This window comes from Perissodus microlepis, chromosome 9 (assembly GCF_051167445.1).
Source record: "Perissodus microlepis isolate ML-2025 ecotype Zambia chromosome 9, ASM5116744v1, whole genome shotgun sequence".
In the NCBI taxonomy this organism is placed as follows: domain Eukaryota; kingdom Metazoa; phylum Chordata; class Actinopteri; order Cichliformes; family Cichlidae; genus Perissodus; species Perissodus microlepis.
Window position 1 is genome coordinate 11,321,742 of NC_140469.1, and position 18,118 is coordinate 11,339,859.

The following is an 18,118-nucleotide window of genomic DNA, read 5'->3' on the forward strand; positions in this document are numbered from 1 at the left end:
TTAAGTCATTATTTATTAGTAATATTGGTATAATTTGGCATATTTTAAACACTTTAAAAATGCATTGGTTTGATTTCAGTTGCCCTATCAGATAGTTTAATTTAATGAAATTAATAATAATAATAAAAAATCCCACAGCCATCCTCTGGTGGGAGGGGTCAAACATAAACACACATAATACCTGCATGATCTTGGGTCGTAACAGACATCAACAGCAGACATTTTGGCTGTAATGTCTTAAGAGGTTGACAGCACTGTAGTTGAACCTACCAAGTTTGTTTCTAACATTTAGATGATAAACTCAACGTATTTTCAGCAGGCATGAATGGCTTCCTGCCTGTCATAGTTTCAGATATATAGTGTTAGATTGGGTTGGGCACGTCTGGTGTATTATCATCATCATCATCTAATAAGCTGAATGTACAATATCAATCCACGGCCACTCAGGTAATGAGTTATTCATTAATCTGTATTCACTTTGTATTTCACAGAGGCAAAAAAATTCCCAATGCATCTTATCTCTTGTGTTTCTAAAAATTAAGTAAGTTTGAGGTAGGGTTGTTGTTTGAGGGGTTTCTTGGACAACCTTTGTGTACATTATTTACAAATACTGGATGATACAACAAAATAAAGAAAAACATTTTCATCAATTAATGTCCTAATGTTTTATACAAAACTTCTTTTTATTATTACTATTAAATTTTTAATGAAAAAAATACTTATTACAATAGTGCACTGATTTTATTTAGTCCAAAAAAAAAAAAAAATATAATAAAATAATAATAATAAAATAAAATAAAGAACGACTTTCTTATTCCTTTTGTTTTACCTTCAGGTAACGAAAAGTGAACTCGGTGGCTTGACAGTGTTTACATAACGCAGAATGTTTAACTTATTTACATAAAGTACATCCAGTACATATTATGAAGTAGAGGGTCGACCTGACATTGTACAATACATGGGAGATACACCAATTCAGGGTTGGTCTTACCTAAATTCAGGGCGGAGGGGAGACACAAAGCTAATCCATTTATTCCATATTTTATAGAATTTGTCTTTTTTTAATTTTTCCATATTAAATAGTTCAAAAACCACATTAAACCAATCCTCAAGTGTTGGCGGAGTTGGATTTAGCCACTTTTTGGTTATTGATTTTTTGCTGTCCGCTAATAGCGCTTGTAAGAGCTTTGTATCCCCTCCCCGGCCCGAGCCAGCAACCAGGCCTAAGCACAAATTTACAAAATTAATATCAAATTTTTATCTTAAAAACCTCACACAGAGTTTTGATTTCCCAGCCAGTAATTTTTAAGTTAGGGCAGTCCCAAAAGACATGGTAATGATGTGCCTCTTCTGATCCACTTCTTCTCCAGCATTCCGCTGTCCCATTTTTATATCTGGTTTGATCAGGGTTTTGAAAAAAATCGAATAATATTCTTCCAGAAGTGGTCTCTCCAAGATAATGAACTTGTACCAATGAAAGTTACAAATAGTCTCCCAGTTCTCGTTTGTTATACCGATCCCTGATTCCAATTCCCATTTAATCTAATGTTTTGAGTGTTATCCTTCCTTGCCTGAAGTAGCACATTATATAGTTTGATGTATAGTCTCAGAGTACCAGCATATGCTAATTTAACCATCTTAAAAATTTCTGACTCAACCGAGTTTGGGATATTGCAATGTTTGTTAAAATAATCCCGCATTTGAAAAAACCTGAAGAAATCTACTTGTCTTAAGCCATTTCTTATTTATAAAGAGTGAAAGCTCTGCAGTGTCCCTTTATGTGTGAAGGAATGGAATGTTGTTAGTCCACTCTATCCAAGACTGAAATCTTTTATCACTTTCATTTGGTTTCAAATCTGTATCACACCATCTAAATTCTTTTAGTATTTGTTCACTACCACATATTTTAATCACTTTATTCCATATTTTTAGAGTGTGGCTTATCCCTGTTCCTTTACCTTCTAAATGGTCTGCCAGTTTTTGTTTTGTTTTTTTAATCCGGAATTGAGGCTGGTAATTGAAATTTAGAGGTTGTATTAAATTCTATGGATTTCCACTTAGCTTTCAAATCAGGGTTACACCATTGCAACAGGGGTATGACCTGAGATGCATAATAATAGTATTGTAAACATGGAAGCATTGCCCCCCCATTTGCTTTGCTTAACTGTAAAATACTAAATTTAGTTCTTGGTTTTTTCCCCTGCCAAATAAAATGCGAAATCCATTTGTCCCTTTCCCCAAACTGTGTTTGGCTTACTTCAACAGGTGAAGTTGTAAATAAATAGAGGAATCTTGGGAGTACATTCATTTTCACTGCTGATATCCTTGAATTTAAATTTAAGAAATGCACCAGATTCCACCTATCTAAATCAGATTTCATGGCCTGGGACAAGGGACCATAATTTACTTGTGATAGATGGGAATAATTCTAACTAAGAATATTTCCAAAGTATTTAAGTCTTTCAGCTTCCCAATTTATATTATAATTATCTCGTAAAGTTTCAGATGCTGTATACTTTAGTGTCATTACCTGGGTTTTGTTTAGGTTTAGTTTATAAGCAGACAGTTCTCCGAAGTCAGATAGAGAGGACATCAACTTCTGAAATAATTCTTCAGGTTCCCTCAAAAAACATCATCTGCAAACATTGCAACCTTTTGTTCGTCCCCAGCAATTGCGATACCTTTAATTTTAGTATTGTTTCTTATAAACTGAGCAAGAGGCTCAATATAGAGTGCAAATAAAAGTGGTGAGACTGGACAGCCCTGCCTGGTCCATCGTTTTAGAGTAAAGGATTCAGATAGATCTCCATTGACCTTCATGCAAGCCCTTGGTATATCATAAAGGGATTGTATTATTGAGATAAAATTATTGTGAAAACCAGAAGTGTTCAATACCCTATAAAGAAAAAGCCATCTGACTGAATCAAAGGCTTTCTCAGCATCCAGTCCCACCAAAAGCCATCTCTGTTTATTTGTTCCATAACACGGAATCTAGCAGTTATTGACCGATTAGTGTATTAAATCTGGATTATAAACTATTTACAGCAATTTTGGCACGGAGACTTGAAAAATATTTACCTGACATAATAGACCTGGATCAGTGTGGTTTCATCTAACAAAGGCAAACAGTGGACAACATAAGGCGTTCCCTACATGTTATGCAACTATACAAAACTTCTGATGGTGTTCTCTCTGATTTCCCAGGATGTATTTTGGATAGACTAAAATATTCACAATAGTCAGAGTTGACTGAATTCAAATATTTCTAAAGTCCAATTATTACAATAAAACGGCCAGAAATTCACCCCGTTCCTTTCATTTAATGAAAGAGTTCAAATATGACAATCTGTCATCTTGAGGTACATGAAGACAAGAAATGCAAACTTTATTACAAAAAAAACCAAAAAACAAACAAACAAAAAAAACAACTAATGTAACAATATATGTAATTAAAAGAGCATTGGCTGCTGGCAAGGCTCTCCACTGGCTCCTTCAAAACATGTATTGGGAATTCCAGAGTTCTTTACATTCATACCAGTGTTTAAAATAACGGGGCTGAATTCATACTGGCTGTTGCCAAGTGGCATCGACCAGCCAAACATCTGGGGGGAGTTGGGGAAGGTCCATTGAGGTAAAGCCACAGAATGAGGATAGTGTGCCTGATTATTAATTCTCATAAAGTTCATGAGTGGGGGCTGTCCCTCTCCCTGAAACTGAATCACAGATAGGTGGATTATCAGTACAATCAGAATACTTTTGTAATTCTTGTTTTTATTATTGGAATTACATTTCAATAAATAATCAATTCCCCAGATAATGACAGAAACAGTTCTGTTTAATAGGAGATACTTACATGAAGTGGGACGCCCTGATTTACATGCTGAGGATGTGACCTCCTCCTAAACTTTCTCCTTCTATTTTGAAACCAAGTTTTTACCTAAAGATGGAAGAAGACAGAAAACATTTCATGAGTACAATGGACCCAAAATGCAATTTTTTATGTTCCAGTACGTTTCAAAAACACTCACCTGTTTGTAGGTCAGTCCTGTTATCTCTTCCAGCTGTTTCATCTCTCTTGGCTCATAGTAATGTTTCGCATTAAAGTGATGGACAAGAATATTCAACTGTCTCTCTGTGAACACCACCCGGGCCTTTCCTTTAGGTTTCTCTGGAGCAGTGCTGGGATGGTGCAGAGTGGCAGCGATGTCGCCATCCTGGCTTCTTGGGACAGCAAAATCTTGTTTCTGCTCTGAGACAGAGCTGGAAACTGCCTCAGAAGCATCACAGGTTTTATTGCCCGTCTCCTTTTGTAGAGCACTCTCTGCCCATGTAGCGAGTTCTTCTAAGGAAAGACTCCCTTCAGGGCCGCTGTCGTAACTCCACGAGTCTGTGAGGGTAAAGAGACAAGTAAGCGCAAGTCTATATGGTCCACATGGGTCAGTTACTGATACATTTAAAAAAAAAAAAAAAAAAAAAAAGTGGACTCTCTTCAGCTGTGGAGAGAGAAATTGTGACTTCTGCCATCAGGACTTATAACACAGATTGAATAAATACATTTTTAGATGGTGCCACACAAGTATCAAGTTGCCTTGATCGAGTTCAGGGCATACTTAAAGTAAATGAAGTCAATGTATAACAATAGTAAGGCTGACGATCCACACCAACGCTCGTCATACACACTGAATATCACGATGACCGCTGACCACTCGTTTTTATCTTTATTAAATGAAAAAGTTTGAAAGTGGCAACTGAAATTAAATCAATTAAATGAATTCGGCATCTTTGTGTGTTTGAAATACATGGACTATATAATGTGAAAAATTCTCATTTAGAAATGAAAACTGAAACTGATGAGTTGCTGACTGTGAGCTGCAGCCATAGCTGGACTGGCCATTGGGCATACCAGGAATTTGCCCGGTGGGTCGATGGTAATTTTTCGTTTTTAATGGGCCGATGTTTTTTTTTTGTCTTTTTTTCCCCCCGTAACGGTGTAAACAGTGAAAGGTTGCGGATTGGACAGATGCTGGCAGATGTGTAAATATAACTCAATTGTTTGGTAGTGGCTATAGTGGAGCTTTCACAGATTCAGTAAAATTAGCAAGTGGTGGAGGCCAGCAGGTGGATGAGGGAAAGGGGAGGCGGAGAAGGAGAGACCCGAGGCGGCCGCTGGTCCGACTGTCAAGTGAACTGAGCTTCAGGTGAGAAGTTATGACAGATATAAACCAAGTTTAGGTGGAGTTTATTTTCGTTGTGCTGACTTTTTACAGTCACTTACAATAACTCGTACTGCGTACTAGCTAGCATGACGCAGTTTCTATACTGCTGGGTGGGTGCTATGATGTTACTGATTGTGAACTTTATTTTATTCATAAGGTTAGTTAGCAGAGTTGCCAACCATCCCATAAAAAAGGGAATCCTCTGGTATTCAGAGTTCATATTACGCGTTTCGTGTTGAACTGAAAATAAACGTGATTTGTCCCGGACTAGAATGGGGGGAAAAAAAAAAAAAAAAAAAAAAGGACACAAAGCTGGAGTTATTCTGCGTCTTTACGCTGTCAGCTGCCTCTTCTTCACTCATTTGCTCCTCCTCCCTCTCCTGTTTCTACTTCAATCATGAAACTGATCAGCTGATCGGCTTTTCTCTCTTGTTTGTTTATCGCCCACTTTGCGCCAGAAAGAGGAAACCAGCGGAGGTCGCGTTAAACAACAGCAGCACATTTAAACTTGATAAGCTGTTGTTAGAATTTATTTAATATTACTTTACTTTCTAGTATCAGCTGATGTTTGTTGGAGCCACGGCCGTAAAAGCTGCTGGTCATGATATCGGTTTGTATATCTGGTGAGAGGGAAACATGAAGATGAAACCAGGAGATGTCCTTACTGAATCATCAGAGCTGAACAGGTGATGGAGAAACAGGTTTACCTTTTAGGTGACATGAATGAGTTGAAGGGAAGTTATGAACTGTTTCTGAGAGACAAAAAACACCAGGATCCTTTTCTATGTAGCTGACAGCTGGTAAATATGCAGGGGCGGCTCTAGCAAAGTTTTGCCAGGGGCCAAGGTAGGGCATTAACAGGGAAAGGGGGGCACAAAGAAATACTTTCTTATTCTCATTTAAAAATGTCTAGTTTATAATAAATAATTATCTTAATCTTACAAACAAAGATTTCATCTGATGTCAAATGTACAGGGAGTGCAGAATTATTAGGCAAGTTGTATTTTTGAGGAATAATTTTATTATTGAACAACAACCATGTTCTCAATGAACCCACAAAACTCATTAATATCAAAGCTGAATGTTTTTGGAAGTAGTTTTTAGTTTGTTTTAAGTTTTAGCTATTTTAGGGGGATATCTGTGTGTGCAGGTGACTATTACTGTGCATAATTATTAGGCAACTTAACAAAAAACAAATATATACCCATTTCAATTATTTATTTTTACCTATGAAACAAATATAACATCTCCACATTCACAAATATACATTTCTGACATTCAAAAACAAAACAAAAACAAATCAGCGACCAATATAGCCACCTTTCTTTGCAAGGACACTCAAAAGCCTGCCATCCATGGATTCTGTCAGTGTTTTGATCTGTTCACCATCAACATTGCGTGCAGCAGTAACCACATCCTCCCAGACACTGTTCAGAGAGGTGTACTGTTTTCCCTCCTTGTAAATCTCACATTTGATGATGGACCACAGGTTCTCAATGGGGTTCAGATCAGGTGAACAAGGTGGCCATGTCATTAGTTTTTCTTCTTTTATACCCTTTCTTGCCAGCCACGCTGTGGAGTACTTGGACGCGTGTGATGGAGCATTGTCCTGCATGAAAATCATGTTTTTCTTGAAGGATGCAGACTTCTTCCTGTACCACTGCTTGAAGAAGGTGTCTTCCAGAAACTGGCAGTAGGACTGGGAGTTGAGCTTGACTCCATCCTCAACCCGAAAAGGCCCCACAAGCTCATCTTTGATGATACCAGCCCAAACCAGTACTCCACCTCCACCTTGCTGGCGTCTGAGTCGGACTGGAGCTCTCTGCCCTTTACCAATCCAGCCACGGACCCATCCATCTGGCCCATCAAGACTCACTCTCATTTCATCAGTCCATAAAACCTTAGAAAAATCAGTCTTGAGATATTTCTTGGCCCAGTCTTGACGTTTCAGCTTGTGTGTCTTGTTCAGTGGTGGTCGTCTTTCAGCCTTTCTTACCTTGGCCATGTCTCTGAGTATTGCACACCTTGTGCTTTTGGGCACTCCAGTGATGTTGCAGCTCTGAAATATGGCCAAACTGGTGGCAAGTGGCATCTTGGCAGCTGCACGCTTGACTTTTCTCAGTTCATGGGCAGTTATTTTGCGCCTTGGTTTTTCCACACGCTTCTTGCGACCCTGTTGACTATTTTGAATGAAACGCTTGATTGTTCGATGATCACGCTTCAGAAGCTTTGCAATTTTGAGACTGCTGCATCCCTCTGCAAGATATCTCACTATTTTTGACTTTTCTGAGCCTGTCAAGTCCTTCTTTTGACCCATTTTGCCAAAGGAAAGGATGTTGCCTAATAATTATGCACACCTGATATACGGTGTTGATGTCATTAGACCACACCCCTTCTCATTACAGAGATGCACATCACCTAATATGCTTAATTGGTAGTAGGCTTTCGAGCCTATACAGCTTGGAGTAAGACAACATGCATGAAGAGGATGATGTGGACAAAATACTCATTTGCCTAATAATTCTGCACTCCCTGTATAGAAATCCATTATTGTACATAGTAATTTTTTTCAGGGTCCCAACATAATTTCTTCAGAAGTAAGTACTGTATGTGATGCCAGTATTTTCCCACATTTTCTAGATACTGTACTAGTACTTTGTGTAAAATGGCATCAATTAAGTTTTATTCTTTCTCACCTGTCTTTCGGTCTCCTTTCACTTTGGCAAGGTTGCCATTTTAGAAAAAAATATTTTCCCCTGCCATGCTGTTTATTGATGTGGTAAATAAATAGTTTATGAAAATATCACCAAATCTGTCATTTATTATTTTTAATATTCCGTAATGGTCATGTCTCACCTTTAGTCTTCTGTCTTGATTTCAGGTTTCCACCATGTGTTGTAGATAGTTCAGGAGGTTAACTCAACCAAGCAGTCTTTGGGTTTCGGCTAAGTACTGTTTAGAATACCAGAATAGAGAGGATGCTGTAGGTTTAAGTTTATTAGATTGATACATATGTACCAACAAGACAGTGTACGTCACTGTTACAACGACGTTTGTTTTCATTCAAAGGCTTTATGGTTTTTCCTATAATACCTGGTGGGCTGGTCTCTAGTCAAAATGCCCAGGCTGATTTTTTTTCCCAGTCCAGCCCTGGCTGCAGCTGGTGTTAATCATGATTTTTATGGATATTTCTCACTAGTGAGTTGAGAACAGTTTAGCTTGTTCTGGCTTCATGTCAACTAGATCTGTGTTAGATTATTTTGTTTTAACCTCCTATTCTGGTTGTTTCAGACAAGCCACCAGTTTGATCTTTGCACCGATGATTAATTTACTTTCTATTATCAAAAGATTTGTGCACATAGTTTATAATTTCAAATGTATCAGAGCAAATACAGCTCCTCTTTAAATATATTTTGCATACGTTCTATATTATTTCAGTGAGTATTGAAACCTTATGTGTAAAATGTTTTAAAATAAGCCAAATTATACCAATATTACTACCAATATTATGGTAGCTTTCACCTTCTTTGAATTGCACCTCTACATTGTAAAAGTCTGACACTAAAACACCCACATAAGTCAATGTAAACAAAAGCAAGGCTGACGATCCACACCAACGCTCGTCATAAACCCCACAGACACATGCATCTGGCCTCCTCTGGCTCATTCAGAATTAGAGACGCACCCAGTTCACCCAGTGACCACTAAACATACGCTAATGTGTCTTTTAGAGTTCCTGTATCACACCCTGCTACCTCTGATTAATTATCAAGTCAATGCAGACAGATGGTACCAGGGCCATGAGAGATAAATGAGGTTAAAGGTGTTTGTGTTAACATTAGAGCAGACCAAAAATATTATATATAAATTTAACAGTGCAAAAGCAAATTCCTTGCTGACAGTTTAACCAAAAGGCATTTCCAGTGGAAATTGGCCAACTTATCCTCAGCATAACCATGTATAATATCCACAAAACTTAAGAGGTTATACACAAACAATACAGTAATATGATGTTGAAGCACAGTACGTATCACTCCGCGAGGCTCCTGCCTACGGTAGCCGTAATGCCATGAAGCGGTGCGGGTTTGTAGCTTAGCAAAGTCATAGTAAAACATTTGACAGATTTTCGAGTGCCGTGTACAACATAAAATCGTTTCAAGGTCAGCAAACACAACCAGAATTCATACATAAGGCACACGGGATTATAAGGGGCACTATCGATTTTCAGAAAAATCAAAGGATTTTTTTTTTTAAGTGTGCCAAATTTTTTTTCCAAAAAACACGGTAATAACGACGCCCCGCTAGCATGCTCTACCAAAAATAGTGCTTTGTTGTGTATCTGACAGACGAAAGCTAAACCAGTTCCACACCCCTGAAGTTGCAGCATTTTCACAAACCAATTCTGGTTCATCCGTTTCATTAAACGATTCGCTTTCTCCCTTCTCATTCTCCGTCGCCGCTGTGCTTTTTTTCGCCATGTGCGTATGAAAACAAAGGCAATGCGCATGCGCGTTTTACCCATATTCTATTGCGATATTTCATTTTCTTATCGTTGCCCAACATTATACCGGTATTACCGTGAACGGTATGATAAGGCCCAGCCCTAGTTAACGTGTCTTAATTTGAAGTAATTTCAAAGACAAAGAAGTCCTATTGTTTGCAGATGACACAAAGTTATTATGGAAGTAATTTGGAACAACTTCTGAATGAACTAGAAAAAGAATTTAAGAAATTGAAGACCTCTTCTATAATCAATAAACACTGAATCTGAGCAAAACAAATTTGGGAGTCAAAAATTATATCACTAATAAACTGATGATAAATAACATAGAATTAGGATAATAAATAAAACCACTCCAGAGCCACCAAATCCACGTTTTAGCCTTTTTATTAAATACTCTTAAATTTAAAGACTTGGTTGACCTCAGAACTCTACACATAATTTATAAAGCAACAAACAAATTTGTTCCACAACATTTAGAACTTGATCAGGATAAAGACCAAATCACGATGACCTAAGAGAACACCCCAGGTCTGTCAGGTCATCAGTTAAACTTAAACTTAAGAGTAAACTCTTAAAAGTAAGTACTGAATATGTCACTTATTTAAATGCAAATGTTTAATAACAAAGAACATTAAAGCATTACTGTTGGCAAAGTAGTGATGTTAGTACTTGTAGCATTAACGTGGCTTTAAAGCCTTTACTTTAAAATATACACCGTTCAATAGTTAACCTTAATTTTACAGAGCATGTGATGATTTTATGGATAATTAAAGTCAGTCATATATTGTGAGATTATTGTATTATCTTATGTCATGTTATACGTTATACCTCTAAAGACTGAAATCATTGTGTAGTTTTAGGTTGCATTTAACTCTGGACTTAGAAGGTGACAACTATTAGATTTGACTGATTTGTATTACATTAGACTGCTGATTTATTGTGAATGAATTACATTGTTTTATGATGCATTATACTGCTATAAGATATATAAGAAATACTGTTTTCAGAGAATCTGGGCCTATTTGTCCGATTAGAAAAGAACAGAACATACTGCACAGGAAGCCATGGTCATAACTTAGGCTCACTGAGAGAGCGAAAGAATGTTGATGTTTAGGTTTTATGACTGTGGAAGGGGGGCTGAAGCTATAAGAATGTGAGAAACAGACACTTCGAGATCTGGCGGACACCCTCCTGTCCACAACTATCATATCTGGATGGTTAATGCTCAAAAGTGTTTGTATAGAATAATAAGAATTGTATGAATTAAAGAGATTGGCGATTGAGCATCTATACATTGAGTGTTGTTCTTCCTTCAGCCCAAAGATTAAAGAATTGGGATATTTAACAATATCCACAAACACAACAAGCTGAAAGTCAGTGATGCTGCTCGGTTTGCAGTCCTGAATATCACGGCACAAGCAGGATTCACTGCACTGTTAATGTTAGCTATGTTATATTGCTGCCTCTGTTCGGTGGTGTTCTCTCTGATTGTGTAATAAAAGTATGAACATGTATTTATAAGTTACACTTGTGGACCCACTGCTGCACATCATCTGCGAGGCTTTGCACCCCTGATGATCCACCAGGACAAACTCAGCAGTGTGTGAGGAAGAGGAGGAGGAAGAGCCAGCAGCAGCTGACAGATGGAGAGAATAGACAGGCTGTTCCCTGTTTGTGAAGGACTGCTAGAAAAGTTTAAAATAATAAATTGTCTGTCCTGAATCAGTCTTATTAGGTAAAGTTCAAATAATTTTATCATTCCCGTGTTTTCAGTGTGGGAGAAAGTACTCAGGGCCTTCAGGTTCCACACCATGAAAGGCAATTAGACTTAACAGTAGGTAACACCAGACTGCAGATGAACTGCATACAGGGCTGGACTGGGACAAAAATAAAAAATAAAAAAAAAATAAAAAATCGGCCCGGGCATTTTGACTAGAGACCGGCCCGCCATTATAGGAAAAATTAGGGGTGCAACGGATCACGGTTGATCCGAAATCCGAACCGATCCCATCCACGGTATGGTACGTACGTGAGCCGAAGATTCGAAAAAGGAAAAAAAAATTTCACTGCGCAAGTTTCATGCGCAATCTGCGCATGGGCAGTCTTTCAAGCGTTAGTCATAGCCAGCGCTAGCGGTCCAACTAAGGAGCTCGAGAAACCTCCACCATCACTTAAATCTCATGTGTGGGAGCATTTTGGCTTCCCCGTTAAATATATAGATGGGAAAAGGGTGGTGGATAAAACCACCACAGTTTGTCGACAGTGTGGCACGTGGAAGCCTTATGACACTGGCAACACGTCGTGCATGGCGGCTCATTTGAAACGACATCATCCTAGTGTGACAGGAGCTAAGATGAGGGCTGCGCAACAACCGCTGATATCCGCGGCATTAAAGCAGCCCTTTGCTGCCCAATCCGACCAGGCTAAAGGTATTACAGAAGCTATTGGTGTGTCTATAGCTGCAGACATGAGGCCATATTCCGTTGTACAAAATAAGGGGTTTAACCATTTGATGAACGTGCTTGAGCCACGCTACGACATCCCGTTGCGCGCCCACTTCAGTGAAAAGGTCGTTCCAACCATTTATGAGCAGCAAAAGTCTAAAGTTATGGCTGAACTGTCCCAGGCATCTTCTGTTGCGCTAACTACAGATGGTTGGACCTCCAGGGCAACGGAAAACTACGTGACCGTGACCGCTCATTACATCACAGCCGAGTGGGAGATACGAAGCGCTGTACTGCAGACACGCCCCTTCTATGAGAGTCACACAGGTACAAATCTGGTGCACTTACTGACGGAAGCGGTGGTAGAGTGGAGGATAGAGAGGCCCAATACCAATATCCCAGTCACAACAGATAATGCTAAAAACCAAATAAATGCAGTGATGGACCGCCTCCTTGGGAGGATAAGGAAGGTGGTTTCCTACTTCCACCGAAGTTCAACAGCTGCTGATGTGCTTAAGACCAAGCAAGATATGCTACAGCTGCCTACTCATAAGCTCATACATGATGTCCCAACAAGGTGGAACTCCACTTATGATATGTTGGAGCGTTATCTTGAGCAGCAGACAGCTATATACTCTGCACTAACAGACAAAACCCTGAAGAAAAATGTCAGAGACATCATCACCTTGTCTGATGATGTTAGAGTTGCAGAGGAGGTCCTCCAGCTGCTCAAACCACTCAAAGCGGTTACAACTCTGTTGAGCACTGAAACTGCACCATCTGTGTCCATGATCCTGCCTCTGAAAACAAGGATCCTACAATCCATGGTCCCAAGTGAGGAAGACAGCACCATCACAAGAGATGTCAAGACTGCCATTAGAGAGGACCTGAAGCACATACACTTCACCACCAGCCCTACAGGAGTACCTTCACCGAACTACTGCACTTGATCCAAGGTTCAAGTCCCTATCTCACCTAGACCTGGCCCTACGCCTGAGGACATACAGTGATCTCACTACTGAGACTGTGAGCAGTTTTGGCACTGCAGACTGTGAAGAGGTACAGAAAATAAATATTTAGAAATTATATATTTTTTATTTTTAATGATATTGTTTTTCTTCAAAGTTATTGCCACATTTTAATGTCAATGAAATATTTTTCTTCTTCTAGTTCTTTGGGTACTCCCTGCTCACAGCGATGGTCTTCTCCCTGATGCTGGGCAGCGTGTCCTTCTGGTCCTCATTGGCATTTATTCGCTACATCTATCGTAGCCTCAAGATGGACTAGAAATTCAATTTGAAACACGCAACTTAAAACAGACATTTCCACTTAGCACACAAAGACAATCTTCATTCTCCTCTTTTGCTTTTTCACTCATACACACCTGTTGCATTAAAGTGAGGAGAAACAGGGGCCTTTTCCTTGATTTAAAAGGGGTTAATAGTTAAACTTGGACAGCGTGCTGGATTGGTGAAAGCTCAGATGAGTTTGGGGCTGGAATCGCATAGATTTATGATAAAAGGGGATATTTCAACACAAAGGGATGATTGCTTCCCATCAGGGATAAATGGGTAAATTGTTGGATTTGCTACGTGAGTGAACCAAAATCACAGTCAATGGAGACCACAGAATACAGTTACAATATTGCCCCCTTCACCACCAACTTCAATCTAAAAGGCATCATTCTTTTTATCCGCTGCAAGGCCATGTACTGCTTCAAGTACTACAATGTTGCTGCTACTGCCAGAACCAAGGAAGAGCTCCCATCTCACAGCCCTGAGCAGCAAACCACGGACGGCCAGTTTCACTACCTGGACTCAGCCAGTGTACACAAAGGAAAGCCAGGCCAAGCTGTCTGCCAGTGGCTCATCAAGTATGTATGCATGTTCATTTTTTATTTATACAGCGCCAAATCACAATAACAGTCACTTCACGGTGCTTTATATTATAAAGAAGACCTTTTTTTTTTCCCCCCCCCTTTGGTAATATGAACTAATATTAGCAGAGTTAGCTAACCTATGACCTGCTACAAAAATACCCTCTGTGTTGTAAGGCCATGTTTCAGTAGTTTTTCCAGAAGTACTTTCCAGACTAGAAAAGGGGGTCTATCCCTGTTTCCAATTATACCACCACTGCTTTGGTTTTGTTTTTTTTTCCCCCCAAATAGCGACACTTGGTGGCAAAGTTTTAAAGCGTGCCACCAGAATAAAACCTTAAAGCTCTGAGGTTTTACTTTTGTATTTTCTGATCTAAAGTCACTCATGCCAACACACATCAGTAACCATGCTGACCCATGTGGACCATATAGACTTGTGCTTACTTGGCCTGTGTCTTCCTATCCTCACAGACTTGTGGAGTTCTGGCAGCAGCCTTGAAGGTAGTCTCCCCCTGGCATACCTCACTATGTGGGCTGAGAGAGCTCTTGATTAGGAGATGAGGAACAACATCTTTGAGACTGCTGAACTGTTTCCAGCTCTGTGCGAAGGAAGGAGGACCACAGCAAAAATGCCACTTTGCATGGTCCACAGAGGACAAGCGCTACATATGAGCCCTAGCTTAGCCCTAACCTTAACTTAAAAGTTCTTGTCCATCACTTTAATCTGGAATGTTATTATGACCCACAGGAGGTGAAAGGACTGACCAACAAACAGGTGAATTCATGTTTAATTTTGGGTCAATCTGACTCATTGATTGAAACTGAAGCGGTTTCCAGCTCTGTCACAGAGGAGAAACAGGTTTTTACTGTCCCAAGTGTGGTGGCCTGAAGGAGGAGAAGAGGAAAGGGTAACTAAATGGTACTGACAACACCATTTGGGCGTGCAGTTATGCCTCAGGAAATATTACATTAGCCATTGCAAAGGCTTTCCAGTAACAAAGGCACACAGACTCTGTACTGACAAGACAGAGGCGTGGCAAATTAATATAAAATGTATTAAATTACCTGAGAATATCGAACTGCGGGGAAATGTGTTAAAAAAACAAACAAACAAATAAAACTTTTAATTCAAAAACCTTTTAATTTAAACTCTTAATAACCACACATTGCTTAAAAGAACAAGGTTTGTGGCCTCTTGCTGCTTTATTTAAAATAGCAGCTCAAAACTGTTTATTAATTTGGCCACTTTGGCACTCCTTCCTCTACGTTGCTTCCCCAAGGGGTACCACCTGTTACTCACCCGTGACTCACACAACCACCTAAATGGTGGTTTATACACATCTCCCAGTGTTTACACTCTCATGGATAAGAGGGAACATCACTAAACATCACAGCTATTGTAAATGACGCTGGCTACTAACAATGACTGAGCTGAGTGTATCAGATTTTCTGTGGATTTTATCTGACAGCCATTTTAATGTTCTGTTGATGTTGACTTAACGGAGACTGTCTTTAACGTAACTATTTTATGACCACAGTAAAATTAAGTACAACCTTTTTTGTGTATCGTGGGTTGTTTGTTTTTTGTGGGGTTTTGTGTGTGGGGTTTTTTTTTTCTTTTCTTTCTTTAAAAGTTGTTACTTTGGGTGAGGTATTAGATGGAAGTGTTGACAAATAAAAGTGGGCATGTCAAATGCACTTTCAAGCTCATAATTAGAATCAGACAGTCTGTTTTGACAAAGGGAAGAAAAAGGGGCTTATTGACTTTTTCTGATAATGTAATGTGGCTGAAAGAAACATCCTACAGCAATGTTTTTTTTTTTAAATGTTATTTTGTATCTTCCATCCCTTGGAGAGAACATTGGGTCTTGCTTGATCACTGAATGGTGAAATATATTGTTTTGATTTTCATAGGGATTTCCAGTAGACTGTATTTTTATTCCATGAACATTAAGTTTTAGGGTCACCTAAAACTGGTTTGTCAGGCCACATCACACATGGCGCTAATGATCACAGATGGTATCGAAACTTGACTGTGCGCTGAGGTGGCAACCCCTAACCCTACGAAAGTAAATTAAAGTAAATGCATTTGGAAAAATGTACTTCTAAAAGTCGTTTTAATGCACCATGTTCATTTACTCATGAGCTGCTGTAACATGAATCAAAACTTAGTCAGATAATTTCAAATTCAAAGGTTGTGCGTTTGCTGATGTCTGAGCTGACAATGTTTTTGTGTCGTTTGTCACACAGTGTGTTGCAAGCTGAGGTCCAGCTGGTATGTTACAGATTTAAAGGTAGATTTGAAGTGCTCAGTGACGCTTGACAAACTGCAAATTTAAAGCTTAAATATGTTTTAATCACATATTGGGTCTACGTTCAGGAGTTGCACTTCAGTTCCATCCTGCAGTACATCGTCCTTCACTTGCTGGAGCTGAAGTGAAGACCGATGGGATGATGCCCTGATCCAGTTCATGTGTGATGAGAAACAGTTCAAGTGAACTAAGTGAAGCATTGACTTTTTTTTTTCCTGTTCTTTTCCTCCTTTTATCTGCCCACTGAGTTTTCATGCCATGAGGACGAAGATGATCTGTTGTTGCTGTGACTTCAACTACACACACTTGTTTAATGTTTGACCACTAGACTGGACTGTTGAGTATGTACATGAAGTGTTTCTGGAATCTTTTGAATTCAATGGTTAATCATCTGTCACACAAAACCTCTGCATGTCCTCCTTCACTACATCCATGAACCTCCTCTCTGGTTTTCATTCTTTCTGTCCTGGCTGGCAGTCCCACTCTTTTAAAAAATAAAAAAAATAAAATTTGTATAAACCTGCAAGAAGAACACACTGTACATCAAATATCTTTTTATTTTATTTTGCCTGTTAAATATGCGAATGAGAATGCTAATTGTTCAAGTGTAGCTTTGATTTTGTGTATGTGTGTGCAGCGAGGACATTGCTGCGACTTTGACCACACACACATGTTATATAATGTTGGACCAGTAGGTGTCACTGTTGTCCATGTACATGGAGTGTTTCTGGCGTCTGGAGAAAATCAGAAAGATTAATGAACTTTTTAACACTATTAAAAAATATTATAGATTTTCACATAGACACATGAAGCCGTATTTCATTCTACCAAAGTCCTAATTTTTTTGGAAGAAAAATCATTGGTGATTCATGCATGTCTGACTTCAAAACAGACGTGCATGTGTGATTGTGTCATCTGGGGCAGGGATAGCTCAGTAGGTAAAGTGGTTGCCCCATAATTCACTGGGTGAGTAATTGGCCTACAGGAATCAATAAAGTATACATTATTGTTATTACTACACAATTCCTCTAATTAGTCCACCCTTTTTCGTCCTCAAGTTTGCCTCTATCATGCGCTGGTTGTAGAATTTCTTGGAGTGGGGGCTGGCTCTCACTTGTATTCTAGAAACATCAAAAAAAACAAAAAAAACACTGTTTGTTTGGATAGTACTGCCATCTTTACCACCTCTTTCATTTTCGATGGGTCATGGTAAATCACCTTATCAAGAGCATTCTCAGCCCATGTAGTAAGGTCTACCAGGGGACGACTCCCTTTAAGGCTGCTGCCAGAATTCTAAGACTAAAAGGCAAAACTGGTTTAAGTATTTCTGCTGGAGCAGGTAGTTTGTTGCAGAGGCTGCAGAGCTTCTGTTTAAACTATGATGTTTTGCAACATAACCAACCATGCTGATGTCAGCTCAGTGTGAGTGGAAGACATAGGCATGATAATCAGTGATGTATTCATAAACTGCAAAAGGATGTACCTGTTCCAATTCACTTCCTTGTAAACCTCCCTCACCCCAACTCTCTGCTCCCAACTAAATTCAGTGGTCATAGAGCACTTTTGGTGAGGTGAGGACATGCTTCTCCTTATGAGGTGCTAACAAACAGCATCAGCCGTGGAAGCAGTGTCTGGTGGGAAAGCCCACACCAGAAATATATATGCTGGGTGGAATAGTGAAATGCCCGGCTAAGTCAGGACAGACAAAGCAGAGCCAAAGGGGAAAATTTTTCACCATACCCATTTATTAATCCTGAGAAAACAGA

At 39.2% G+C, this 18,118-nt stretch overlaps 2 protein-coding genes across 2 annotated transcripts; one reads left to right on the forward strand and one right to left on the reverse strand.

Annotated features, from left to right (window-relative positions):
* Positions 1–3,408: 3,408 nt before the first annotated feature.
* Positions 3,409–4,894, reverse strand: LOC146380127 (homeobox protein ceh-31-like). The gene is made up of 4 exons (XM_084939928.1): positions 4,864–4,894; positions 4,029–4,387; positions 3,854–3,937; positions 3,409–3,713 (listed from the first exon to the last, which is right to left on the reverse strand). Exons 1-4 carry the CDS (start codon positions 4,892–4,894, stop codon positions 3,450–3,452), a joined length of 738 nt encoding a protein of 245 aa, XP_084796054.1. The 3' UTR covers positions 3,409–3,449.
* Positions 4,895–12,025: 7,131 nt separating this feature from the next.
* Positions 12,026–13,114, forward strand: LOC146380128 (zinc finger BED domain-containing protein 4-like). Its single transcript, XM_084939929.1, has one exon. The coding sequence runs from the start codon at positions 12,026–12,028 to the stop codon at positions 13,112–13,114; it is 1,089 nt and encodes a 362-aa protein (XP_084796055.1).
* Positions 13,115–18,118: the final 5,004 nt, after the last annotated feature.

Bases quoted from the DNA above. Each gene is read 5' to 3' on its own strand.
- LOC146380127 (XM_084939928.1), bottom strand. From the start codon at position 4,894: ATGGCCAGTCCAGCTATGGCTGCAGCTCACA. The intron at 4,388-4,863 runs GTCAGCAACTCA...TTACCCTCACAG, and splicing joins AGCTATGGCTGCAGCTCACA to ACTCGTGGAGTTACGACAGC. The intron at 3,714-3,853 runs GTAAGTATCTCC...TCTGTGATTCAG, and splicing joins ATCAGGGCGTCCCACTTCAT to TTTCAGGGAGAGGGACAGCC.
- LOC146380128 (XM_084939929.1), top strand. From the start codon at position 12,026: ATGGCGGCTCATTTGAAACGACATCATCCTAGTGTGACAGGAGCTAAG.